This window comes from Haliaeetus albicilla, chromosome 25, assembly GCF_947461875.1.
Source record: "Haliaeetus albicilla chromosome 25, bHalAlb1.1, whole genome shotgun sequence".
Classification (NCBI taxonomy): Eukaryota; Metazoa; Chordata; class Aves; order Accipitriformes; family Accipitridae; genus Haliaeetus; species Haliaeetus albicilla.
Genome location: NC_091507.1, coordinates 1,315,008 through 1,342,750, shown reverse-complemented (window position 1 = coordinate 1,342,750; position 27,743 = coordinate 1,315,008). Strand labels below are relative to the sequence as shown.

General features: G+C 45.5%; 1 protein-coding gene across 4 annotated transcripts; it reads right to left on the bottom strand.

Annotated features, from left to right (window-relative positions):
• Positions 1-7,820: 7,820 nt before the first annotated feature.
• Positions 7,821-26,288, bottom strand: ASB9 (ankyrin repeat and SOCS box containing 9). 4 transcript variants are annotated; one of them, XM_009928313.2, is made up of 8 exons: positions 25,483-26,272; positions 19,047-19,126; positions 17,791-17,898; positions 16,793-16,943; positions 16,100-16,234; positions 14,526-14,717; positions 10,650-10,815; positions 7,821-9,426 (listed from the first exon to the last, which is right to left on the bottom strand). In XM_009928313.2, exons 1-7 carry the CDS (start codon positions 25,574-25,576, stop codon positions 10,691-10,693), a joined length of 885 nt encoding a protein of 294 aa, XP_009926615.1. In that variant the 5' UTR covers positions 25,577-26,272; the 3' UTR covers positions 7,821-9,426; positions 10,650-10,690. The 4 variants fall into 4 exon arrangements, with proteins under 4 accessions (XP_009926615.1, XP_009926614.1, XP_069626446.1 ...); XM_069770344.1 differs by lacking the exon at positions 7,821-9,426 and adding an exon at positions 12,741-12,820 and having other exon boundaries at positions 10,677-10,815; positions 25,483-26,288; XM_009928312.2 differs by lacking the exon at positions 10,650-10,815 and having other exon boundaries at positions 25,483-26,287.
• Positions 26,289-27,743: the final 1,455 nt, after the last annotated feature.

The following is a 27,743-nucleotide window of genomic DNA, read 5'->3' as shown; positions in this document are numbered from 1 at the left end:
CTGTTCTCGAGAGGGGTGACGAGGAACTCCAGCTAGGGGCTCTGACCTGTGAGATCCTGGGGTGAAGGACCTGTGTGCTAAAAAGGAGACAGCTTGTTCGCCACGTTTGTGTAATATTCCCCACTAAAGCAGTAGTTCACCATCCATGCGGAAAACCAGCCTTAAGTCACACTCTTTTTGTTGTATTACTGTGGTTTACTCCCAGTAATGCGCTTGTGTGACAAAGCCCCACAGTTCCACTCTGCAGGAACTTGCTTCGCACCATTCTCGGTGGCCAAGAAGTGGTGCTAGTGGGAACAGTCGTGCCAAGTGAACTTTGCAGCTGGGGCCTCAGCACCTAAGGATTTAAACATCAGAGTCCGTGTCCTGAACTGCAGCTGGAGATCAGGTGAAGCCAGCCCTGTCTCAGAAGTAGTGCTGCTGCGTTCTCCCAGTGTCCATTTTTTGCTGAACAACTGGGCCATTTGATTTTGCAGCAGCTGTAGCTTGAGCACTCTCCAAACACAGCTGACTGTACTACACAGTGCATTAATCCAAACCCCAGCCTTGACGTCAAGATATCTTGGGTAAAAATATGTGTTTTGGAGAAATAGCTAAAGCTTTTGTGCAAAGTAAAAATGACCAGCAAAGCCTCCAGGGTTTCCCTTTATAAACATGGGGGAGAACAAGGGAAGTGCAGGAGGATGCACTCCATTGTGATTATTACCCCGTTGACATTCTTCCTTCTCAACAAAGCTGTAGGAAAGATTTTTTTCTTTTTCTTTTTTTCATTTCTCCACCAATATTTTTTGTCATTTTTTCACTTCTTTTCTCTGGGAGAAGCATGACATCCAATACTTCATGAAACAAACCAGCCAAATTGTTCCGATTCCTTTAACAACAACTTGGCACCCTTTCCTTGGTCACCCACCTATGAGATAAATAAGCTTACAAAAACTTTGAACTCTTTAGATATGTAAGGACTGTGAACAACATTGTGATTCCCAGCTGTACTGAGAATAACATCTACAATCTGACCATCTGCCCATACTGCTGTTTCAGATATGCACGAAACATCATTCTGCCTCTTTGATGGGTGAGATTCCGGTAAATTCTGGATTTGGATGCAAAAGTGCCTTTGAGCCAATGTATAATTCTCAACTTTTTTTTTTTTTTTTAAATCTGCCTTTTGGACTCTTTCAACTGTGCTCTCCAAATCCCTCAGTGTTCACATCCATGCCTCATACTTGTGGTGCTTTAAAAATACTAATGCTAATGGTCACCTTTCATGAAGCTAAGGGAACAGAAATGCCTCTTAAGTAACTACAAAATGCTGCAAACAAAGAGCTGCAAGTTTTTCCCCAATGAATGTTTCTTTGGAGATTCAGCAGCTGATATTTTACTGAACTTGTTCTGCCTGTGGGCAATCATAATAGCTCTCAAAAAAGTAATCCACACCAAAGCCTTGAGCTATAAAGCAGAAAGCAGCAGGAAATTAGGTTTATTTTGCTGTTAATGGAAAGAGGCAAAATCCTGCAGTAACTTAACTGTTTTTTTCATTTTTAAATGATTGAAAGAGATTAATAAAATTTAAGAGACAGAATTAACTTGCACTTGCTATGAGTATGAAGGGGCACTGTATACCAACAGTAGATTTCTGTGATAACCACAAAGCAGAATTTAATGAAATTGCTTCAGAGAAATGCAGCAATAAATACATGTAATGAGCCAGCAAAAGGAGCCAGGAGGCAAGGTGCTTCCATAGATATGAGTCAAGAAGTGCATTAGTGAAAGGAAGAATGGGTTCTTAGAGAGAAAATTGTTTCAAGTGATCAGAAAAGAGAACAGAAGTCATTTGTACAAAATTCCACCAAGAAATCTTCTTTTTTCCCCTGGTTATATTAGAATATTTGCACTTTAACAGAAGTTTGAGGAGGCCAAAATGGTAGTTAAACCACTATGCTTTTACTGTCAGCCAAAGTCTCTTCAAAGGCTGATGCGTGGTAGGAAACCAGGTTGTTCATTCCAGCCCACACGCACCTATTGCCAACCAGCACACAAAATACAGTGCCGCAGAGGGAACAGCAGCCTCAAGATGACCATAGCTGGAGCTTAGTGTTAAAATATGCATCACTTAAGATAGGGCCCATACCAAATGAACCAGAAACTCCCCAGCACTTATATCTCTGTTGTGCATGGTTTCCACCCAGCGGGTTACAGCACTCCCCCTCTCAGGGACGCAGGCTGCAAGGGTGATTTCTAATAAAGAGTCCAGAGGCATGCAGGTGATAGAGGGCAAAGCAGAGCTCCTGCCTCCTTTCCTTTATGGCTTTTGTGGAGCCAGAAGAGACAGGTGAAGGAGCTGTGCATCCTATATGCACCAGCTGGCTGCAATTTGCTGCACAGAAGTAGCACAAACACACCGTTCGTGAAGCCATTCCTGCCCCTGCAGTTTTTCTCACTGATATTTGCTATATTCTAGGCAGCTCCTGTAGAAGATTCAGAGAAATGAGAACACTATCAAAGTAACTGCCTCCGTTTGCACAAGGCAAACGCGCATCTTCAGGCAGTCACTTGTAAGTCTTACTAAATTACCTTACCTAGGAGGGTGAGTAAAGATCTGCCATAATAATTCACAGCATACATTACATTTAAAGGCCTAGCCTACATGTAGTCAGTATGTGAAGGCTTTTTTTTTGTAAGATGTGAAGCTGAATTAGATCGTCATATGCAATGCATACATTTTCTGGGCTGTAGACCGTGGAAAGCAGTATAAACAAAGCATTGTAGAGAGGACATGGAAATAAGACATTTCCCTGAAATCAGAGTCACTGCTCAGCATGGAGCACAGATGTGACGAGTCCTGGCTGTGGCACCGAGTGGCTTTGTAAAGTCCTGTGCTGCATGTTTCTTAGGAGAAGGCTCCAAGGAGCTACAAGGAGCACTCTCATGCAAAATAAATTGTGGGAAGGTCTCTTGCCTAGAGCTGCTGTCTATAAAGCGGTAACAGATAGCCTGTGAAATTAGAAAGCCGGCAATAGTAATTATTTCCTTAGAATAGAGAAGGGGTTTTGAAAGGTATTATACGCCAGTAAGTACTCATTCTGAACACTGAGGCAGATTTCAGTGTCTAATTAGTTAATTATATGTAATTTCAATAGGTATGGATGTTCCATTTTCTGGAACTGTTATTTTTTCTGTCAAGTGTTAATGGATGTTGGGGGAAAAATATCTTAAGCAAACTGCTATGTAAAAAATTAAGGCAACAAGCAGACCTTTCTAAGACTGGGAGTGCCGCAGGATACCTCTAATTACCAGGTCATTGGCAACCACTGACCAAGTGAGAGCATTTGCATTCGGTTTTTCCAGTGTTCTCCAGTGCTTTCTTCACAGCATCTATGAATGGTAAAAATATTAGTCTTCACCATAAAAGGAAGGTAAATATAAAGCACAGTTAATCCATCAGTTAAGAGAAACCCTGAGCATTCTATGCATCCTGCTGAATCCCACTTTTGGACAATCAACGCAGAAATGCTGGGCAATAGTAGGGCAGTAAAAAAACCAGTTGCATGGCTTTCGGATGGAAGTGGCGATGATGGGCGATTCCCTGGTCCATGTGAGCCTGAGGTCGCATTCACTCCCAGCACCGTGACCCTCCTCGCTCCATTTTTTCCCTGATTATTCCTCTCCCAAAACTTTTCTGCAGAGGCGTGTGCCAGCAATACCATCTGCTGGCTAAACCTAGCACTGTCCGCAGCAGCGGGCAGAGGCAGCGGGGCTGGCAGCCCCACGGTGGGCAATTCTCTGCCCCTCAGGCTCCTGCCCCAGGAGGGCTGCTGTGCCCGGGGCAGCGGGCAGCCAGCGCCGGGGAGCAAACCCCTGTCTCAGCCTCCCCAGCCAGAAATGTGTCCAGTTACTCCTATCCCACACATCTCTCAATGTTCTGGAGTTGGGGACTTGGGGGCTTCAAATCACGCCGCTGAATGGGGAGGAAATGCCTGACCGCCGCTCTGCTCAGCTGCCCAGGGACACAAGAGCAGATGCAAACTCCAGACCGCATGGAGGGATGAGGCACAATCCTTTTTCCGTGTCTCGGGAAAGAAGAGCTCTCTGTGCTGTGCTCTTTGCACATAGCTGTCCCCCTTTAATCCAGGATAAGCATGCAAACCAATTAAGATCATTTTTATGGAGTGAGATAACTGAAAGGAGAAAGCACGTGCAAAACCCCTCCAGGAATTGAGCTGAGTGTGTTTTCACTAGGTATTTCTTTTGGATTAAGCTGTCTGGTTATATGAGCCGGGAACAGAGAATTATCTGAGCAACACTTCAGGGCACGCAAGGAAAGCAGCTGGGAAGCAGTAGATAGCTCTGGCCATTTTTAGGGTTGGGGGGTTTTTGGGAGGGGATACTTTATTTACATATAGAATCACAATATTTCTGTCACCCAGCTTCTGTCTGATGAGTGGCTAAAGAGGCTGGGAGTCTCTGGCCTGGGAAAAAGAGGCTGTGAGGGAGGGATGAGAGAGAGGACTATGAAGGGAGTACCGAGGAGAGCGTAAGAAACAGTTCTTCATTTTCCCAGATAAAATTAGCCGAAAACTCTTGCAGAACAAATGGGGGGAATTAGCCATACACAAAATATGTGGCTGGAGCTATGGATCTCCTCTTTATAGGATGCCACGGATGCTGAGAATTCACATGGCTACCCAGACATCCAGGCCCTGAGGGCATCACCAGCACTTGCTGCCCCCCGGCAGCCCCCCGGGGCTCCCCCCACCCTGGCCATGGCCCAGGACCCCTGTCAGCCCCCCGGGGCTGCCAGTCCCTGCCCCAGAGGTGCCCTAATCCCAATGTCTGCTCTTACGCTTCTATGTACTGAGGCGCTATCAGTGAGAAACTATTAGTAATTCAAGTCAGACGTTCTTGCTGGATAAATTGGGTGAGAGAAAGGCTTAGATTCACCAAAACCGAGGGGGATCTATCTCCGAAGTGCCAGGGATAGCAAAGATAGAGATTGAATCTCTTTCATTCTAGGAGGGGATTTGCATTTGCTTCCATCACCTCTAAAAATATATCCCAATAGCCCAATTGGTGGATAACATTTTGCATGTGTTTTTTTTTCTTTTCCTGCAAGAAAAATGAGCAATATTTGCTTGATTTGGATTGAAATCTTTGGGGTTGGTTTTGTTTATTTTCTAGCCTCAGAAATAATAAAAGTAATTACAGCTTGAAAGAGAGAAAAAGCTACTTCTTAACCTTTGCTCTATGAGGAAAAGGTTTTAGGTAGGGTGTCTGGCTGACTAAAAAAATGACTGAGAGCTGTGAGCAGAGTCATCCCCCCCTCCAGCGGTCAGTGAACAAGGAGAATAAGCTGGTACTCCCAGGGCCGGCGGAGTGCTTCGCCTTTCCTATGGGATGAATTAACAGACTGAACTCCAAGGAAGTCGGAATATGGTCACACCTTGCGCTCGCCAAGGTCTGACCAGCGGAGGAGCAGAAATACATTTGTCACCTGTTCTGAACCCGTGAATATGAATGGAGTTATTTTGGAAAGGGATGTCTATAGTTCTCATCGAGAGACTTGGCGAGGCAGAGGTGCTGCCTGCCAGCTTACAGGAAAAATTAGATATAAACAGTTGGAAGGGACAAAGATTTTGTCAGCCTCAGCCCTCATGCTTGTCAGGAGGGTGCAGAAGGGGAGTCATCTGCAGGGGTGGCACATCTTCGGGGAGGACTGGGGAGAGCAAAGCAGCTGCTGGGAGCTTCGCTCCACGCAGAGGCTCACACCACCAACAGTCCCTGTTTTGGGACAATTATTTAATCAAGACAAAGCCAAGATGATTCCTGTTCCCCAAAATAAGTTAATAAAAAGTGCAGTTTCAAAGACAATGAGACAACCCTATATTTGCCATAGGCATAACATCTTTTTGGGGTCTGCACAAACCTTCAGGATTCAGAGTCAGCGTGCTTTCATGAAACAAAGAGCCGCTTTAACTGCTACCACTGTATTTTTCAAACCACAGAAGGAAAAGCTCTAGGGATTTTGAAAGCCCCAGACTCGGCAGAGACTCCACAGTTTAATTTGTGAAGTGAGACAACTGACAGATTAGAAACTCAATTTTACTTCACAGGTGCTAAAGCCATGAATCTAGTCCTGTGTCTCTTGAATAGGTGATGATTAACGAGTTTCAAGGCCTTTAAAAATGCAAAGGGCAGTAGTTCAGAAAGGAAAGGCTTCATCTGGCATAGAAAAGAAACAAGACCTTATTGCACGGTGACATGACCCAGGTATTGTCCAGGTGTGCTACCTGAGCACTCAGGTAGGGCTGGAGTAAGGGTTACCGTGTTGAATGGGGATGTAAGAATTCGAAATATTTCTCTTCCCAGCAACAATTCACTGCTGTCATTTTAAAGAAGGGTGGACTCCTCGAGGCATCCTAGAGAGCACTTTTGCATCAAATGCCTGTCTGCATGAAAGTGAGTATCCCTTGGAGCAGTGAGCTGAGCAACGTATCAAGGAATGACAAATAATTGTTCGATATGCAGAGAAATAACTCTGGCAAATTTTTATCCAAAGCCAGCAGGCTTCAGGCTGGGACTGCAGGGCAAGGCAGTCTCCATTCTGACAGATAAAGTGCATGTGTTAAGCAAGAAAAAGTGGCTTCGGGAGGATCAAGTCCTGGACCTGTGGCTCTTGAGAACATGAGTCTGAGGGGAATTGAGTGTATCCTGATTTAGGGACACAAGCACTCTCTTTTCTCCCTTCTAGCACCCTTAATCTGCTATTTTGCAGCTGGTTTGTCCCATTTTGCTAAGCTAGTAAAGCAAAATTTATTTCCTTCTTAGTCATCTTGAAATGCATTCATGTCAGTGGAGAGGTAAGAGGACATTCTCTGCATATGCTCCAAAGCTGTATATTACATTTACCAGATTAAGATGTCCGTGGTTTCCAGTTAAGAGAGAAAAATAAAATGGCGAGAAATGGGCAGGGCAGATGTGGACCTTTGCACACGACTGCAGAATGAAGAACTGAGTCCTGGGACATGGCTGATCCCACCTAGCAACTGCTGTAGAGCCAAAGCAACTTTGCAGGGATTTGTTGCATCAGACTTCTTTCAATACATCAGAATTTTCTTGCTTAAATAAGTTCTCTTCTTTTGTTGAGGTATTGGTTGTTTAGTTCCACAGTTTTCATAAGCAGCCCTGTATCCAGCAGAAACAACATCTTGTAAAGCAATTTGCTGGCACTGCTTTCTCTCTTTCAGAGATGCATCTCATGGAGAGGGAATTACTGCCCTCCCATGTCTCTCCAGCCCTGCGGTGTACCCACTGGATGCTGGCAGATACCCCTTGGACTTCTGACCATACAAGGGTCTCCACAGGCTCACTTCCAGTAAAGAGTTCTTGTTGTGTAGGCACAGACAAGGGCACCCAGATCATTACATGTGCCTCTTGCTGAGGAGACAGGAGAGACAAACTGATGCAAATTGGTAAAAAAACCCAACAAAACAAAACAAAAACCCTAAAGATGGTGACCATCTTAATTTACATCTTTTCCTACTTCGTGAAATCTCCGGCTCCTTTTCACTAACTCTCAAGTGAGTAGAAAAAGAATTGCAAGAGTCCAACTCTACCTTAAAACATCAGCAAAAGGCAAGATTTGCACAGTATTGCATTTTAGTCTTATCTTTACTATAGGCCTATTTGAAGGAATTCTTCTGTACACTACCCATCTGTAGGCATGATTGCAAACAAATAGATTTCAGTCCAAAATTCCACAGTATCAGACAATCCACAAAATTAGTGCTATCAATTAAAAAATTAATGACAATCAAAAAAAACCATTTATAAACCATTTATTTTTGAGCAAATATCCTATGCAATTGTGGCTTGACTACCATTAAACTCCTAACAAAATAATAGCAAAGAATCTGGTAAAATACATTCCTGACAATCTTTCAAGTCCTGCATTACATTTGGAATGGTTTCAAACAGAGAAGAAGATCCAAACCTCACCTATATGAGCTTATTCAGTTTGCATCTTGTACAACTTTTACAGTTTATAACTGGATAAATGATGCATAAAGCTGTAATTTGCCAGTGTTGATCACAATTTATATTAAAATAAATAAGCAAACATACTGAGATGGTACACGCTGAGCATACAGAATTCATCCTAATTACACTTGATCAGAGGTATTCAAGTAAACAGAGTCACACTATGAAATTTCCAGAAGAAAAGCAATCTAGAAGCAACACTCTCACCATTTTCTAAGAGCAATTTTCTCCTGGTATTAGCATTACGCCTATAAACCCATGGGCTAAAGTTACAAAATAAGATGCTTAAGGGTAAATGATAAAACTAGTATGTAAAAAAATGGTTCTTCATCATCTGAAATATAATAAGCTGGATCTTCAGCTTTCAGATATGTCACCCAAGCAGGGATTCTTCACACTTTAATCTTCAAAAGTTAAGCACTAGGATCGTTGTCCTTTCCTTGCCTGTTCAATGCAAATTCAGCTTAACCAAGATACTGATTTTAGAAAGATCCTCCTTTCCCATCCAAGATGCCTGCTTTTATTCAGCCTATGAAGACTGGTGTCTATGTTTCTTCCCCAGCAGGAGGGAAAGAATATAGAAGGCCATCTTAAACCAGCCAGTGAATTTTTACATGGCTCAAATTATGTGTGATGAATCGGGTCAGATAAGTGAAGATTTTTAGGTGCCTCTATCATAAGGGGAGTTCCAGACCTAATGGCGTTTGTCCCTTTGTCCCATTAGGGTACATTTAGTATCCCACAAAACCAAGAGAACTGCTTTTGCTGTGTTTCGTCAGCACAAGAAAATGAAACCATCATACTGGATACCTATAGGGAGCAGTAACGTTGTCCAGCCGAGGATTTGAATTGTAATTTACACCAGATGTGAGCATCCAGGTAGCATTTGACCCATCCTCTTTAACTTCCCCTATGTGAAAGGAAGGCTTGCACCTCACACACCAGCACACTAGTAAACATCAAAATAAGTTTGTGTATTTGAAGGCTGCCCGTCTCTCCACTTACGAGATGAGGACTCCGTATATCTCACTGCTGGTGTTAATGATGTTGTCACGGTTTTTGCACACCAAGCCCACTCTTGCAGGAGTCTCCACAGCTAAGTGAAAAAGAAAAGAAATTCCAAAAGCACTGAAGCATGTGGCCTGCCCCTCCAATGCAGCGGGTAGGAGGTAGCCCCTCAGGGGAGGTGGTGGGTGCGCTGCTGCTCCCAGGTGATGCAGATCCATCACGGTCCAGAGCCAGAGAGGAGACAGGGTGGCAAGCAGAAGAGCCGGAGCTTCGGCATCCTCGCTCCCGCATGTATCAGGCAGCCGATATTCCCACGGGAGCGCCCGGGACAGCCCAGAGTGGTTATAACTGCACTTTGGTTTGTGGCAACAGGATGTGTTTCTGGGAAGGGAAGAAAAACACCCAGTGTTAAAGTTTAGCTGGAGGAAATATTTGTTCTTATGACCTCGGTGGAATAAGAACCACATGTCATGTTTGTCTGAGAGACACATACAGTGAGCCAGCAGCTCAGCAACCGAGCACGGGGCAGAAATTATCCATTATCTCTTTACTTTGGAATGGACTTTAATTTCAGTATTTTCTTTGTTTGTTTTATGACCACAGATTAGAGGTGTTATTGTTACCACTCCCGTGGAAAATGCTATGAATGAGGTAGCACCTCTCCAAGAAAAAGAATTATCTCACTCTTAAGACGATCTCTTTTCTTGGGTGGGGAAGGGGGATGTTTTTCTGATGCATGCTGAGAAATGCTTAGGAAATATCACCTGATTTTCAGGGTAGAAAGGGGAAGCACACAGTGCCTGCAACTGATAGCCTGTTAGCCTGTGTCCTTGAAAAATAATATGTTACAAGGAGAAAATGTGTAGTTCTGAAGTGTGGCTCCCTTATGTCTCAAAGCATCAGGAATAAGTGATTTTAATGGATGATTAAAAACTTTCCCCCCACTATGATTGCACGGTAGGGAGCTGCCATCAGCAGTGACCTACTTGCTGCCACGGCAGAAACGTGTGTTTCAGATGCTGGCCTAAAAGCAGATGATTGTTGGTTGGTGCTCATCTATCCGCAGTGTGATATACTTAGAAAATAAGTAACATCTGCCAGAGGGCCTCGCTGGCTCTACAGGTAGGTTCAGTTGGGTTCCCTTTCCTTATCCGTACATTGGTGTGGGTACAGCCCTCACAGATGACAGGCACATGAGTGCTGCTTACAGAGAAAGTGTAGCTATCCTTAGTACCCTTAATATACACGTGAAGTGCTGTTAGTGCTGGGCTGGGATATGCGGGTTTTTTTTCTTTGTAAGGGGCTGTCAACCATGAGCCCTCTAAAACTGTGTCAGAGAATCAAGAGATCTGTTTTAAAATGCTAGGCTCATTTTCTACACTTTCTAGGGGGCTCTGGAGTCGTATTTCCAAGCTTTACCATGCAACCATGCAGAATTGTTCCTTTCCAAATGACCTATTTGCTGGGGGTGGTGGCAGCGAGGACTGAGAGAGTCGGTCAGTCCTGTGTTTCTTGAACCCAGGGCTTTACCAGAGACCAACAGCTATCATAAATTAACATTGCAGCAACACTACTGATGAGAAAAGAGTCTTTCCTCAACAAACCTTGCTGTGTTATTAAAGGCACCATTTTGAACATGAGAGGCTTAAACGTGGAGAAGGAAATGTTTCAGCTCGTCCGGGAGGAGGAGTCCGGTTATTTTTTGATGCTGCTTGTGTCCAAAGCACCGCCTGATGCACAGGCGGCACAACTGCATCAAGGACAGCGGCCCTGGAGAAAGAGCCAGGGAAGAGGTTACACACGCGGTTTTATCACCCCAAAACCGTAAAGCTGAAACAGCAGTTGTGCATCACCGCTCCCCCCACCTCCTGCCACCGGGGGTGCGTGGCCCTCAGAACGCTCAGCAGTGAAAAGCCAGACCTGCACCCACCAAAGGACATCAGCCCGCCTGCAGTTCAATTCAAGCCTAATCGCTCTCTGTCATTACATGGCTGCAATTAGCATTAGCAGCATCAGTCTTTCCCTTTTAAGCTTCTCTTAAATAGCTTCTCTTTCACACGAGTGTGAAGCAGTTTGTGTTGTCTGATGTTGTCCCATGCTGAGAAGTACAAGCCCTGCTGAAGAATCTGTGGCGCTTTTTTTAAAATCTAAGTATAAAGGCATTGTACGCTTATTTGGGTCCCTTATCGTTTCCAGGAAGAGGCAGATCCTGTGTGACGGTTTAACTGCGGCACCCGCCAACATTCAGCCCCCCCGGCACGGCACCTGCACCGTGATGTGCCGCACGGAGGGGCGAGAAGCACGGAGGGTCGCGAGGGGTTTTGGGGGGGCAGACAAGAAGGGGACGGGGGGTCAGCAAGCACGGACTTGAGGGCTGGATGCTGGGAGTGGGGAGGAGATAAGAAGAGCCAGCGTGGAAAGCAAGAGGGAGGTAAGTGAGCCGGGAGGGGACAGTTTAGGTGCCACCCACGGCGCCTGCCTGCTGGGCAAGTAAGATAGCGGTCACCAGAGAGCTGCAATGTTAGTGGTGGTGGGCTGCGGCAAAAAATGCGGTGAGGTGGCAGCTTTAATCAGCTTTTGAGACTTCCCTCACGCAGGAGACCACATTTCCAGGAGCTCTGCAAGGCTGAACACGGCTGCACTGTTGGAAGGGCTGTGCAGGGGGCTGCAGCCTTCTGCTGGGCATCAGCAGATGAGTTAGTCACCCTGTGCTTGGGTGCGGAACAAGGCAAGCAAGTTAAATGGGCTATTGCACGTCGGTTTGGCCATCCTGATCCCACAGATCAATGCCCTGCCTGTAAACATCTCATTATAAAAGCTTCCATTCAAAAAAGAAAACCCGCAAAACCCAAACCTAAAGACTTACCAAACGCAAGCATTGTCACTACACTGAAAAATATTTAGCAAGCGCAAGCACGCTCTTCAAAAACACAGTGCATTTTTGGATCATTAGCTCATTCTCCTGCCCACGGGTAGGACCCTCCCTGCAACACAAGCAGGGTATGAGCAGTCCGGCAGCATGGTGAAGTCCTGGGGCGAGGGGCTGCTGCCCCCCAGCATCTGCGGCTTGGGGGGAGAAGAGCCGTGTGTGGGCGCAGGGCAGGTGAGCAGCAGCTCAGCGCTGCCAGTGCTGAGGGGACACGGGGCTGGGGGGGGACTCTTGATCCCCCCCAGCACATTTCCAAACCTCTGGGTGAAACCAGAGGGGGTCACATCTGCACCACTGTCCCCGGGGTGCAACCGTTCAGTCAGCCAAAGAAGTTAGACGTCAGCTGTCCATCAGGCGTGACCCTACTCGGAGAATGGCATGTTGGAGAACATCAGAAAAACAGTATTCAGCAGCAAAAGGCCCTTCAGGCATTTATTCCTTCTGATTTCGACTGCTGAATTTCACGTAGCAAAGTTCCTTACTGCCCGAGCTGTCGGCTCTCGGCCCAGCTCCACAGGGCGTGCCTGAAATATTTTTCTATATCTCAAATAAACAGGACACACATGGTGCCACTGGAGTCGGGAGTCTAACACAGCAGGGATTGGAGCTCAGAAAGATCACCGCTCTGTGCACCATAGATTAGGCTGGGAAACCAAGTATCAGTTGCTCATGCGTAACATGCGCAGCACAGTCGTTTGCATGCTATTATTTTCATGTTACTATTTCAAGCAGGGCCTGATTCATCACTTTGTTATTCCAGTTTTACCTTGGTGTAAATCTTGTCATGACAACAATCACATCAACATGTAACTGGCATAATAGAGTCGTGGACCACACCATCAGCAACTTGTGCAAAATAATGAAAATCCAGATTATTTAGTAAAGCGTATAGCTTACTGACTGAATAAGAACTTCTAAAGAAGAACACAAGTACTCCAATGAGTAGCCACTAGAGACCTTATTCTAATTTTCCTCGAGAATGGTAAGTAAAGTTTCTCTCCATAATTCATTAATTTATCCATAATCAATAAAGTATAATGACCTGGAACTATTTCATTTACAGGTACAAAATAAGCACTTCCTAAAGGTTAAGCTTACAGTTTGATACTGCTGGATTATTCAGCACATCACGTTGGCCTTTAAAAAAAAAGCCTAGTGTATAAATGTATGTACATATATATATATATATATTCATTATATCATTCCTGTGCAATTTTTCTTAATCCCACAAAAAACCTAATATAGAGTCTTTCACTTTAAAGATACTTTTGCACCTACATAAGAACTTGGCCCAACAATAAAAGTAAAGGGCAGAGAACTAGAAGATCATTCTTTCACTATACTGGGGGTTTTTTTCAGTATCACGTGCGTTAAAAATTTTCTGGTTGCAATTTTGCATTTATGCTGAGAACAGTTGTGGTGGGTTGACCCTGGTTGGATGCCAGGTGCCCACCAAAGCCGCTCTATCAATCCCCCTCCTCAGCTGGATGGGGGGAGAAAAATATAACAAAAGGCTCGTGGGTCAATATAAGGACAGTTTAATAAAGTGATAGCAAAGGTTGCGCGCGCGCGAAAGCAAAGAAAAAACAAATGATGTTATTCTCTACTTCCCATCAGCAGGCGATGTCTAGCCACTTCTCGGGAAGCAGGGCTTCAGTACACGTAGTGGTTGCTCCGGAAGACAAAATGCCCCCCACTTCCGTCTCCCTTAACTTAGCTTTTATATCTGAGCTGACGTCATATGGTATGGCATATCTGTTTGGTTAGTTTAGGTCAGCTGTCCTGATTGTGTCCCCTCCCAAGATCTTGCCCTGCCCCAGCCTGCCATTGGGGGGGGGCAAAAAAGTTGGAGAGACAGCCTTGATGCTGTGCCAGCACTGCTCAGCAGTAGCCAAAACACTGGTGTGCTATCAACACCTTTATAGCTACTGATGCAGAGCACAGTGCTATGAGGGCTGCTATGGGGAGTATTAACTCCATCTCAGCCAGACCCAATACACCAGTATTTGGCACGCACCTGACCATCAGCATACTGTGTAGCCAAAGATCCCAGTCCTAGCGCTCACTGCCTAGCCTCAATGCCTATCAGAGGCGATTTGCTGCCTGCATTTGTCAGCACGCTCCAGACAACACTCCTTGGTCTACTCCCATCTCAGACACAAGGGAACTGAGGGACTCCCACTGATTTCAGTGCTTTAGGTAATCAGAAAAAGCTACCACTAATTTCTAATGAGCATTTTGCTGTTTTTTTCACCCTAAACTCTATTTTGCATTATATTGCAAGCTCCATATGATTGCTCCCTGATGCAGTAGATTCACAACCTGGAGGTCAAAAGATGGGTTATTGTTGTTACCATTATCACTGTTAGTGTGCCACTATATTCTGACACTAGAAAACATAGTGTCCCTATGCTGGCGAATGGAGGTAAGCTTAGTTATTCTCAGTTCTATAGTGCTAGCAGCATGGAATAGCATAGCCTTTTACAGTAGTTTGGGTGTTTTTTCCCTGACAAATCCTGAGTGAACAAATAAAACAAGTGCTAAGTAGTACCTTCTTTCTGCAGGAACAGTCGGCCCACAGGACTGCCGGGCGGCACCAGCTCCATCGGCCTCTTGCTTTCGTCATTCTTCACCCAAATGTCCGCTCCAAAGTCAATCAGCAGTGTCACCAGCTCTGCACTGCGATTCCTGGCGGCTGCGTGCAGAGGGGAGTCCAGGCCCTTGCCGCTGTTCACATTTGCTCCTGAATGCCAAGAGATGACAAAGAATAATGGCAAAGAATAACGACTATACAGTAGCCTATTTCCATTTCCTGCACTAGCTGCTATTTCTCTGAATAATCCATAGATACTGTAGCATTCACCCAGAGGTTGATTTCCTTACCCTGGGGCTTGGTACGACAATTTGCACAGGCACTGGTTGAGGAGGAGTGGGGCTGTGACTGAGAAAATGATCCCAGAGTAATGGTGCATGAGGAAGTCCTTCATCCAGCCCATGAATACCTTCAAGCAGGACAAAGATGTAGTTCCACCTACGGCCCACTTTTGCTCCCCATCCCAGTGCCCCATTCCCTTAAAATACATGCAGGGTTTCAACCTGCTCTGCACCAGAGGCTTAAGCTGGTGGGATTTCCAGATGCCAAAGTATTTGTTGGGGAAAAAATGTGAGGATGGAAAATTTCTAGAGGCCCTTGGTAGAGGAGGATATAAGAAAGCACCCCTGTTCAGTGTTCCCCCATCTGCTATCCTGGTCTAATGGCTCCTAAAACACCCTAAGAAGGGTGAGCTGCAGAACTAATTCAAAACCATTTATAATGTTTTTATAGTACACATTCTCATATATAGAAGGCAGCAAAAAACAAAATAGCAGAAAACAGAAAGTAATAGCCAAACATTTAATATTTAGATTAATTTGTGTTTGACTTCTTCCAAAAATAGATCACTGTGCTAAAAGATGAACACCCACCTAAAAGATGATCTATGTGATGTTTGCTTGTTTTTTCCAAAGCGGCTTTGTTGGTCCATTGTTTTTGTACTAGCTACGTGGCTACTTTAGGTTATATGGCCCCTTGGGTTAGAAGAGTTGCACTACTGTAGATAACAAGAAATGGCCTTGTATAATTAACCAAGTGCTTAGACTTATAGCTAGGTTTGTTTGATGCAATGTATGTAGCGCTGAATGTTTTTATGTGTTGGAAATGTTTCAAACTTTTTATGACCTCAGTGGGAATTAAAACATGTTTGCAGAAATACTACGTAAAAATAATTGAATCAATTGTTTTGGGTAAAGAGGGAGGAAGAGAAAAAAAGGGAATTTTTTCCTGCCCACTTCAAATAACTGCAGCATCGCACACAGAGACACTGGAAAGGATGGTGTTTGTTCCAGGCACCACGAGCCATGTGAAATCCAGAATCACTCATCATTTTGTTGGGAGCTGTAAAGCCAAGTTCCTGGGTCAAGAAGACCCTGGTTACCCTGCTACCCCTTTTAACCCAGGGCTGCCATTAAGAGTGAAACATCTCCAGGTCCCAGAGCAGAAGCTCCTCTAAATTTTTGATGCAAAGAGAATCCAAAGATAGATGTTGCAGGAAACAAAAGCACACCATCCTTTATTTTTCTTTTTACCTGACTCAAGAAGCTTCTTGGCACAGTTCACTTGCTGGTTCTCACAAGCTACATAAAGCGGAGTACCCAGATGCTTGATGTTGTGATCTATATTTACCCCACGGGATGCAAGGAATTCGACACATTGCACATGACCTTAAAAGGGATAAAGGAAGAGTCAACTCACAGAGAAGAGGCATTTTTTTCAGCAAATTCTCTATTGCATGAGTGTAATTTGGCAAAGATTCAATGATTTGTCAAGAGATGGTAGTGTAATACTTTCATCCACTCCAGTGTTTCCAACCTGGAAAATGGGAGCTGCAAAGCCACGGTTAGCAAAACAGGCAAAAGCCCTCGCATTTTATCTGACTCATTTCAGATGTCTACCGAAGACGAGTCAAATCACGTTGTGTTTCTCTCCACTGCTCTTGAAGATAGCCAGATGACTCCCTCAGATGTCCACATGGTAGGGGGCTGACTTGGACAACGCATCCCCTTCCAGATGTTGCCACATGAACTCAGAGGTCCTGAGAGCCGAGCTGAGCTGCCCTCAGTGAGCACCAGGGGTGGGAGGAACTGCACCACTTGTGATGACACGGACTAGGAAGGTATTTCACATGACCCAAATCAAGAAAATGATCTTCTTTAACTCCCTCTTCCACTTCAACACACTGCTAGTAACATGGAAAGGAGTGCTGATGCCTGTGGGGTTACCTCTCTTAGCAGCTTCATGGATGGGGGATGCCAAGTCACAGGGCGGGTGTAGGCTGGCTCCGTGCTGCAGCAATAAATTCAAGCAAGCCACACTGCCACTGACACAAGCACTAAACAACGGAGTGTGCCAGTCGACAGTAGCTCCGTTCACCTGGGGGAAAAATAACAGAATCAGGCTTTTTTTTTTTTCTTTCTCAGTATTTCAAAACTGATGAAAATTATCCAGTTTCTCAACAGAAAACAGTCCTCAATACTTTTTATTTAATACCTTGCAAAAACTGCCTACTGCTTCTGAAGATTACAACTTTTCATTAAAAAGATAATTTAAAAAATCTTTTTAAAAATTGCCCCCAAGTCTCTCCTCCTGCAAAAGAATGTCTAACCAGTGTCGCTCCAGGGTCTCTCAGGAGTTAGTTACCAAGTTAAATGTGTGCCCATTTCTCAGTTATCTCAGCTGAAACACACCTGCTTGTAGCCCTCTCCTGAAACGGTCCATTTTCAGCTGAAAGTGTGCAGCCTTTGCCTTTTTTTTAAATTTTAAACTGAAAGGTAACATCTGTATAATGAGTTAATTTTCTTATTCACTCTAATTTCAACATTAGCTTGAAAAGTAGAGGCCATGAGACACACCCATTTCACCATTTTACTTGCATGTTGTTTCCATTCTCTTCCCATTTTATCATCAGTTGATCCTAATAGTCCTACACCTCTATTTAAGACTCTGCATATTGACACCAATGAGATTAGTGTGTGCAGAAAATAAAACACGCCGTTAACTATTGCAGGATTATAAACCCTTGGTAAGAGGAACTTCCCCTTATTCTTTCAGTAAATGATGAGAACACTGCACCTTCATCTAAAGAATAATAACTGTTGTGTAGATCTCTGCTTTTTGGATTGCTTTATTAAGTGCATTTTATAACATAGGTACCTTAAGCAGAGCTAAGTACAGAGTGTATATCAGTGGTATACTGGCATAAAATGTCCATCGTACTCACCTGAGCACCATGTTTTAATAGGACACTGGCACAAGCAGCATGACCCCCTAGGCAGGCTTCATGAAGAGGAGACACCTGGTCTGCTGTAACAAGATTAACATCGCTCCCCTGATGAAATAATGGAAAATACCATTACAACCAACTACCAAACCCCCTATACAAACAAAAAAGCCCCACCCTTTCTAGCTTCAAATATTTATGTAATCAGACCTTCCTCCACTGCCTGGAGGTATTCATCTCAATAGGTAAGCAGAGAAAGAGTCTGTGATGCTTTGGCTGGAGTGGACACTGGCACAGCACACCAGAGGTCACGCCTTCTACACACTGCTAGTCGAGGCAGAAAGCTGTAGGCAGTGGACTGTCCAATGGGACAATACAGACATCCCTTTAGGAACTCAGCATGATTTTATTTCTACTACACCATGAACAGCAAAATCTGAAATTAAAAAAAAAAAAAGATGACAAATTGCTACTAGAGTTCTTGGCAGGGTCATGACTGCTGCCTTTTTACATCACTGCTCAAGCCTTCTGACCTCCTGCCTGCTGAGTCTGTGGTTGGTTGACCGAATCGAATCCTGAAACGCTTTTGAGGTGTTTTCTGCTCTTTGCAGCGAGGCACACTGAAGGAAAGCCAGCCCCTGCATTAGAAACCATTGGTTTGATTCTACAGGATCTTTTGTTTCTAGCAATCTTGGTGCTCCAGAAGGTTAAGCTGGAAGAGTCTCCAATACCCCTTCCCACTCCATCAACTCCTCCACAGGCTAAATCCGAGAATTTTGAAGAAACGGAGCAGTGAGGTTCAGAAATCGGCTCTCCATAGCTCTCCCTGCCCTTCTGCAGCAGGAACCGGGGCCCCAGCTACCCGCAGATCTGTGGGTGGCTGAACTGATGCCTCATCCAGAGCCTTGCCTGGGTCCTGAGCTGCCCCCCACCCACGGCACCAAACGCTGCTTGCAGGCGCAGGAGCTACAGAAGGAATCCCCCAGCCGCCCGGAGATCCCAGCAACCGGGGTCCCGTTACCTGCACCAGAATTAAAGTATGACCCAGGATATTTTGGCACATCACCAGCTTAGTGCACAGAGCTTGTGCTAGGCAAGGAACCACTTGTAGAAAAAACCCCATCTGTTACACACAGATTTCACCGGATTCTAGTCAACATGACTTTCTCACCCTGAAGATTTCACAATAAAGCACAGACTGCATTTAACCACTGAACAAACCCAGCAGAGATCACATCAACCCAGCGGAGGGGTACCTGTTTGATGAGTTTCTTCAGAGTAAGCAGACGCCCGTGGATAGAGGCATCGTGCAAAGGAGACCAGTCTGAAACAAAGTCTGCATAAAGAGAAAGACAGGAAAAAAGGCTAACAACTCCATGGACTGTTTCCTCAGCATACTTTAATTCAACTGCATGACCCCAGCAAACCTCTCTTTTTCTACTTTATTACTTGAGCTGCCAAGCTTTCCTTGCAGCAGCTGCCAGGAGAGAGTGAGACAAGAGGACGGCTTCTCTCTGGGTGTGTTTTTAACTCATACCGTGTTGGCGCTGAGCAGCTGCGCTCCCCTTCAGAAGACATGAGAGGGAGTTGCAGAACATCACCTTGCTGTGACGGAGCTTGTCCCTCACTTTAAATTACTTCCAGTGCCTTGGAAGCTCATCACACTTTACCAATTAGCTCAAAAGGACTGTGTTTTGAAGAGGGTATGGCTGCTCAGTCATTTACCCCTGCTCAGAGCTGGGCTAGAGCCAACAATACCTAACAAGAGAAGGTACCAAAGTACAAGGAGATAAATTGTGTTACCTGTTGATTTTGCCTTTCAGTTTTCAGTGTTTGGTGTTAGCCCGTGCAGTGGTGCATTTTAAGTAATAGCTGTATTCTCTGACTTGTTGAAACCACAAAGTGAGGTACAGCACTTACATACCATCTGCAATAGTACAGGTTTTATGGCTCAGAGCCAGCTGACAACAATAATCCCTCTGGGAGACATTTACCTCCTTCAGCACTCATTGCCTCAAAACCCAGTGTCTGGTCTACGTCAATGGCCCAGGTTGCCTCTGGGAAGGAAGAGATGCATTTCCAGAGGGCATTTCACCCAGCTTCTTTTGGAAACACATTTTGCTGCTCTGGAGATACCTCACTCTCCTTCCACTAACTACAGAGAAAACCCCATGACCAACTTGGACAAGCTGCTGAGGTTTCCAGGACTATACTAGGTCACATGTGTGGAACAGGATGCTTAAGAGAAAGAAGTCCGCCTTCAGCAACAAAACCTAATAAACCACCACAATTCTTTAAAATAATTTTTACAGACTAGCTGATGATGCCAGTGCTTATACAAGATGCGCAGATCTTGTCTCAGGTATGAACGTGCATGGGAGAGCTGAACCCCTCCTGGCCGATGTCCTGCCCCTTCTGGCTATGCTGGAGTGGGCTGATAACCCACTGTGTCAGCCGTCGCCCAGCCTGTTGGGCTATCGCTTTCTCACCTTTGAGTGTGCTCAGTAAAGGACATCAAATTTAAACAAGATCTAGTATAGCGAGACTTACAATGGCTTTGTGATTGAAAACTTCTGCACTAAGTAAATCGTGACCTGAAGATGGTGGTATCTGAAATGTGTTATCACACACAGAAGATCTTTGCCTTCATACCTGTATTAGGTAGGGGGGAGACTTTTTGCCAGCATAGTGCCTGCAAAAGGTCTGCTATAGATTTATAGTTATTCTCTCAAGACTCTTTTATAACTGTGCAATCCATTTGTCTAGAGTTTTTCGTATAGGTAAAAGGATATTTCTGCTACTACAGTACACAATTTTTGAGCCACTTGGTGTCCATCACAATGCTTATCTGCATAGCACGCTTTTGCAAATATGTACATATTGCATCTTATCAACTCTGAAGAATGGCCCATCGATGGACTAAACTAGGGTAAATTTTAGTGTTTCCCTTCTTGGACACAAGCAGCGGGTCAAATTGGTAGTAGTCACACACCCATCACAAGAGGGAACCCAACTGGTCCCCGTGATAGTTCTTATTTGAATGAAGCAGTTAAAAAAAATCTAGCAGAGTAATCAAGACTTCACCTTCTCTTGTGAGAATCCTTCCCTAACAATGCTCCAGCATGCTCCTGGCTCACAGGACAATCCCAGTGATGTCCTGGAAATAACCTCCAGGTGGGTTTGAAGCCTGAAGTGGGGGGTGAGCTTGTGGAACAAGGCCCTTAGGAACAGGGGTCTCATCAGGGATGATTTGGACAAGCAGCTGATTCATGATTTTCACCATTTCTCCTCATTTCCCTGTCTCTGGTTATGACTGCTATCTAGTTAGGGGAAGGGAAAGGGCGAGGGCTTGTATAAAATGCTAGATCATTCATTGGTTTATGCTAGGTTTATATTTACTTGACCTAAGCTGTCACTGGGCACCCCTTGGACAAGAAAGGAGGTTTATTTTGTGTCCACCGGAGACTGACCATGACTAGAGACAGGACACAGATCTGGTGGCTGGAGGTTCTGTTACCTGGTCAGTATATCCTGCTCAAAGGTGCAGTTAAAATGACTAGCAATCAGCTTTGAATTCTGAAGGAGAGATGCCTTGGAGATCAGGCTGGAGGGACCATCAGGCCCAGGCTGTGCCTCGTCCATGTACAGGGCACAGACTCTATCCTGCGCTCTCCTCGGGGAGAAAGCTTGGCACCTTCTCCTGCTCTTGGCATGTATTTGTTATAGCTGTGGGTTTGGGTCTTTTCCTTCAGATCGTAAGTTTGTTGGCAGAGAACTGGGAAGGTGTTTGGTGATCTATTGACCGTGGCCTACAGACTCGGTGTTTGGTGGACACTTTGAAACCTGCCATCTATTCCACTGCTGCCTGTGACCGTGAGGCACTGTCAGAGACTGTGCGGAGCGGGTAGGTAAATCTGCACTGCCAAGTAAAGAAAGCCAGAAGGATAATTCAGCATTCAGCTTTAAGCAGGTGAAGATGTGAAGGCAAGACAGTCTGCACCATTTGGTCTCAAAGACAGAAATGGTCCCAATCTCTTTTATTTAGCAGTATAGAAATGGCTAACAAGACATGAGTCAAGTGATCTTTTCCAGTCTTTTACTGGAAGTCTATTAGTCTATTACTTTCACTATGAAAGCCAAAGGGAAAAAAATGAGAAACTGAGAAGCAACTCAAACATCACAGGCACAAAAAGATTCATCAATTCAGATGTGATTCATATTTGGGAGAAGCCTCAAAATTAGAAGGCCAAAATTAGAACCCCAATACAGCTTTATGGGATGTACCAAGTACATGAAATGAACAGAGGAATGAACTCAGGAAATGTAGGTAATGTACGTCCATTAGTTTTAAAAGAAAATTGTATTCTTTGTTATTAGCAACATTTGAGCTCTGCCTGCCTCCTTCTATGTTCCATGAGCCATGTCCCACAACAAACACGTAGTTCCAGTAAGTTCACAAATATCCTTTGGCTTTAGCAAATGAACAGCCATTTCCAGAAGCTGTGGTTCTGGTCTCATAAGGACAGCTAAACTATGCTGCAATTATTAAAGCACAGTATTACTAATTGACTAAAATAGCTTTGCTTTAAATTATGTGTGTCAAATGATGCTTATCTGACCATGCTGTTGTTCTTGCTGATCCTGCCTGTGTTACCATTGGTTGTGTTTCCAGGCTCCGTAAAAAGCTTTTGATTTTCCCCTTTAGAAACAAATGCCATTGCCCAATCTGCGTGAGTTGCAAGAGAAGCATGTTTATAGTAATTCTAAAAATTTAGATTGAGGAACAAGTTTTCTGAGCTGCAGCTTGATCTTTTTTTGGACACACAAATACAAGCAGCATTTTGTGCAAACTACCAAGTTGTTATATCATCGTGTCAGCATTCTGGTGACAAAGAGGGAGGTGCATGGTCATGCCATCACATCCATGTGCAGAATTTATCCATTCAGTGCTTGCTTGAGAAAAGGCAGGTTTCTACTGAGAGCCTAAAAAGAGCCAGACCAGACCATAGCCATCTATAGGCTGGCCATTAGCTTGCAATTTTGCCAAGTCTTAACAATGAATTCAAAGATTGACCACGTAAGTGTCAAAAATAGATGTCAGTGGAAAATAAAAAGAGGTATGTGCCAACATGTCATAATCCAGCTGGGAATTCTGTACTGAGAGGAACCAAGACTTTCATCCTAAATGGAAGTGGAGGCCTATGGTAGCTTCATACCAGCCTTGGACACATTGGGAAGAGGGTGCTTAAAGGCCTGTCTGATGACTAATTGCCACAGCGTACTTCCAAATCTGCTGCCATGAACTGCATGGCCCCAATCTGCCATCTCTCCTACCCTAGCTCCATCTGCAGCAAACACCTCCACCCTGAAGCAATGCTGGGAAGGCAACTTCCCTCCAGGGGAAGGCAAATTTCCCCGCTTCCTGCACCCTGGGTATCACCCTTTGCAAACCACAAAGTCTCTATTTTCTGCCTGCTCCAGGCTGGAACTCGTGTTTCTTGCCTGGAGGAGGAGGGAGGCTGAAGTGGATGTTGGGGTCTCACTCCCCTCTTCTGCACAGCACAGGAGGCACGCCAGCAGTAATATAAACGATCAGTATTTATACCATACACAGGCTTTTCATTGAAGCCTAAGCAAATGCCAGTGCTAACTGGCCATGGACTTTTAAAATCCTGAAATAGTGACTTTTAGGAAAGTCCTCAAAACACTTTGCCCACCAGAGCTGCCCGGTGAGGAGCAAGGCTGGTGTATGTGGGTGGCACAGCTGCGTTCACTGTATGTACCACCACAGGAACAAGGATTTCTGGCGGCCAAAAATATGTACAACTGCTCTTTCACAGAGGAATGAGACTGTTTATCCAAATTTGAAATTTACCCACACCTTAGTCCACAGGCAAGCTGAGTCAGGCCTCAACAGCTTCAACATCTAGACATCCAAAACCCACTGGCTTTCAGTGGCATCTAGCTCCCCTTTCACTGCTGAAAATCCCAGCCAGCCCAGATGTTACATTAAACCTCTGGTCATATTTGATTGCACTGCCATCACTTGGGCACGTGAGCGCTGGCAGGGTGGTGTATACAGAGGGAGCCTTATAGCAATAACCACACAAACATGCAAACCCTGACTGCTCCCTGTGGACAACAGAGCATTCACGGGACCTTTCTAGAAGAGCACTCATTTTTGTGGTGATGCTGAAAGTATCTTTTTTCAGCCTCTGACCATGTGGAGGGTGTTGCATACTCCGTGCCTGTCCCCAGGCTGGTTTACTTCCACGGTGCAGCTTGCAAGGGGCTTTGAAATCCTTTCGGTGGAGGTGTGCTCTTGCATACATATTTGCACACACATATGCCTATGGCATTATATATAACAGTATTACAAATGGTATTTTTCATATTCTAAGGCTTTCCCCTAAAGTTCGTGGTACATGTAGCCTGAGCCACATACATTCCTGCTGTAAGTTGCCAGCAGAGATTATTGACTCTGCTAAGCAGCAAGCAGACACAAGAGGAATGGACTGAACTCTAATTTTTAAAGGACCAAATGATCTCTGTGCGGCAGTGCAGCATGTGGGCTCCCTCCTTCCAGCCTCCATTTTGCTGGAGCTCATCTCCAGTGTGGACCTGGTTCAATTTGTACTGTTAATAACATCACCATCCCGTCCCTCCCACCCCAGCCTTAGGATGTACATATGTGACATGCATGAGGAGAGGCAGACAACACAGCAGATATATTGATCATCTTTGTGTTGTGGTTTTAGGGTCTTAATTTTCTAGTTGGTATGAACGGAAGCGTCCTGAGCAGCCCAGGAAAGGAGTGAGGACAATGTAAAGTCACATTATCTTAATTTACCTCATTCCTTCTGCACGCGCCATAAGCTGAAGGAGTAGCCTCTCAGAAAACAGAGCTGCAGGGAACACACCCAGCTAAAGTGTTATGTGAAGTTAAATTACTTGTTTTTTGTCACCGTGTCATATTTTCGAGGGTTCTTGGGCAGACAACAGAGCAATGATCAGAGTGAGGCCATTTGTCTGAATAACTGTTCACCGGTGACCACAACAGCATTTGTCACAACTGACCACAATTCCCTGGCCATTGCAGAAGAACCTGCTAGGGCTGGTGGCTCAGCCTGGGCAACAACACTTAGGTCTGCTCATCTGAAAGAAAAAAGAAAAGGAAAAGGATAAAGGAAAAAGGGAAAAGGAAAAAGAAGAAGAAAAAGAAAACAAGGAAGAAAAAGAAAAAAGAAAAATGAAAAGAAGAAGAAGAAAGGAGAAAGGAAAGGAGGAAAGGAAGGAAGAAGGGAATGAAAAGAAAGAAGAAAAAGAGGAATTGAGCCAGTGCTGAGCTTCCAGCTGGCACTAATCTAAGTCAAACACGCCACATTGCAACTTCTTTTTCAGCATGCTGTGGTTCAAGTGCTGCATTTGTTTCTGCTTGTACAAACTGCAGTACAGAATCAGACACTCTTTCCTGTGATACATCAAAAAAACAACCAAAAATTCAGTATCAAATAGGAATAGCTTATTAAAATCCCTTCTGAAGTGCAAGGGCATGGGGATGTTTTGTGGGACCAACTGTGGACCTGCCCTGGAAGCAGGACATCGGGAGCAGCACGGCACCGTAGCCTGATCCTGCCCTTTGCCACCGCCGGCAGAGGTGGAGGCTTGTGGCGAGGCAGGAGCGCTACTTACCCCTCATCAGTGGGTTCGATAGAGACGTTGCAGATGCCTGGCCTCCAGCTCCTTGCAATTTGCTGGCGCTTTGATTTGTTCCCTCATCATCCATCTCAGCCCCGTCTGTCCAATTTCTGTTTTTTCACTTCGCGGTTGGTCTCCGGAGTTCAAATTCCATCGTCCCGGTGAGCCCCCAGCAGTGGGAGTGATCTATTAAGCAGACTCTGCACGCACGAGTCAAACAGACCTTGCAGCAGACTGGGATGTGGTGCCGACAGCACTTTGTGCAGAAACTCGAGTACCTGGGTTGGGATTTAACGAAACGGCTCCCTGACTGCCCTGGTAGGCAGCCAGCGACCCAGCGAAGCGAGAGATGTGCCTGATGTCACATCCTCTCCAACACGGCACCCAATCGGGGCGCCCGCCGTCCGTTTTTATCAGGAAGGAAATTCTTCGTTTGCCAAAAAAACAAGACAGAAAGAGCCAGTTCAACTAGTTGAGCAAACTCTGCCTGCAGGGGATTTGCAAAGAAAACCTGCAGAGATACGAGCGCACACGCGGATCTGCACCGCTCCCAAGCAAGTTGTTTGCAGGCAACTTCTCCGCGTGCCTCTCTGGACGCTGCAGACTGTGCGAAACCACCCCTCTTATCTGCCAAGCCCTGTCCGTATGCAAGAAACGGAGGGCTGAGCGCCTGCTGCACAGCAGCGATCGCGGCATACCCTACGGATATTGAAAACACATGTCCGGGGAGCTGCGCTTCCCACTGGAGGCCCTGTGTTGTCGGCACGGCATGGAAATCGCGGCACTGCACGGGCTCCTTTCCGTCCCCCCACCGGTTCAATCGATTTCACTGAGTCACGGTCACACCAGGAGTTTGATATCTGAGCAGTGCCCTTTTATTTTTAAGCAATTTCTCGGTCTAAAACAAACATCGGGAACCTACCAGTGAACAAAATGGCAACATTTTTTTCAAGAGGACCACCACCTCATTTCTCTGGGTCTGTTTGCATTCTCATGGATCATCTCCATTTGCACTGCTTTCCTTCCCAAATTAGTGTAATATACAAGCGCGAAATCCTTTTTCTGTCCCTGAATATTTGCCCATTTGTGTACCAAGTTGTTCTGGGTTTGTGTGGCGGGGTTTTTTTGGCAGCAGGGTAAGGTCCGCAGGGCTGGCTCCTGAGAGAAGCTGCTGGAAGCTCCCCCGGCTCCAAGCCGGACCCGCCTCTGGCCCAGGCCAAGCCCCTCAGGGACAGTGGAAACACGGGTGGGAGAGCAGATTTAAGAGGGGAAACCTGCAGGGAGTGGGGGATTGGAACGGGAGAGGAACCCCTCTGTGGGTACCGAGGTCAGGGAGGAAGGCAGGAGGGGATGCCCCCGCAGCCCGCGGTGAGGCGGCAGGCTGTCCCCCCCAGCCCCTGGAGGGGAGCGGAGGCCCCCCAAGATGGCCGCCACTCGTGGAGCAGGCTGGGACTGAAGGACTGCAGCCCGCGGGAGGGACCCACACTGGAGAAGTTGGTGGAGGACTGTCTCCCGTGGGAGACACCCCACGGCGGAGCAGGAACAAGTGCGGAGTCCTCCTCCCCCTGAGGAGGAAGGAGCAGCAGAGACCAGGGGTGAGGAACCGACCCCAGCCCCCATTCCCTGTTGAGGCAGGCAGGAGGGAGGGCTGGGGGGAAGGTGTTCTCAGGTTGGGTTTACTTCCTAATATCCTTGTTTTGATTTGATTGGTAGCAGATTAAATTGATTTTGTTCCTTCCCCAAGTTGAGCCTGTCTTTTGCCCGTGCCCATAAGTGGGGAGTGACCCCTCCCTGTCCTTGTCTCAACCCACGAGCGTTTCTTTATATTTTCTCCTCATCCCACTGTGGCCTGAGCTGGGGGTGGGGAGTGAACGAGGAGCTGCGTGGTGCTTTGTTATCGGCTGGGCTGAAACCACAGTACAACTGCAAGTAGGCAGAATTTCCATGCAAAATTCTACACCATGGAAATAAAAATTAAGTTGGGTTGTTTTTTTCAATTTGTCTGCTAGGGAAGAATTTGCATTTGTGTATTTGGAGATACAAAGTTGCTAATCCTGGGCTAATTCTGATCCTAACTCAGCTGAGCCTAACCAACTTGGTTTCATTTTTATTCCTATCTATAACACATGCAAGAGATCTGGAATCATATTTAGGGTTTCTTTGTCCATATCTTTAAAAATAATCAGTTACGTTAAAAGATAAAAACAGTAGTGTAACGTCATCCACAAACCCTGTCAGCAGGGAATCTGTGAAGG

Bases quoted from the DNA above. Each gene is read 5' to 3' on its own strand.
- ASB9 (XM_009928312.2), bottom strand. From the start codon at position 25,576: ATGGATGATGAGGGAACAAATCAAAGCGCCAGCAAATTGCAAGGAGCT. The intron at 19,127-25,482 runs GTAAGTAGCGCT...CTCTTTATGCAG, and splicing joins ATCGAACCCACTGATGAGGG to ACTTTGTTTCAGACTGGTCT. The intron at 16,235-16,792 runs GTAACCCCACAG...ATCCCTTTTAAG, and splicing joins CCATGAAGCTGCTAAGAGAG to GTCATGTGCAATGTGTCGAA.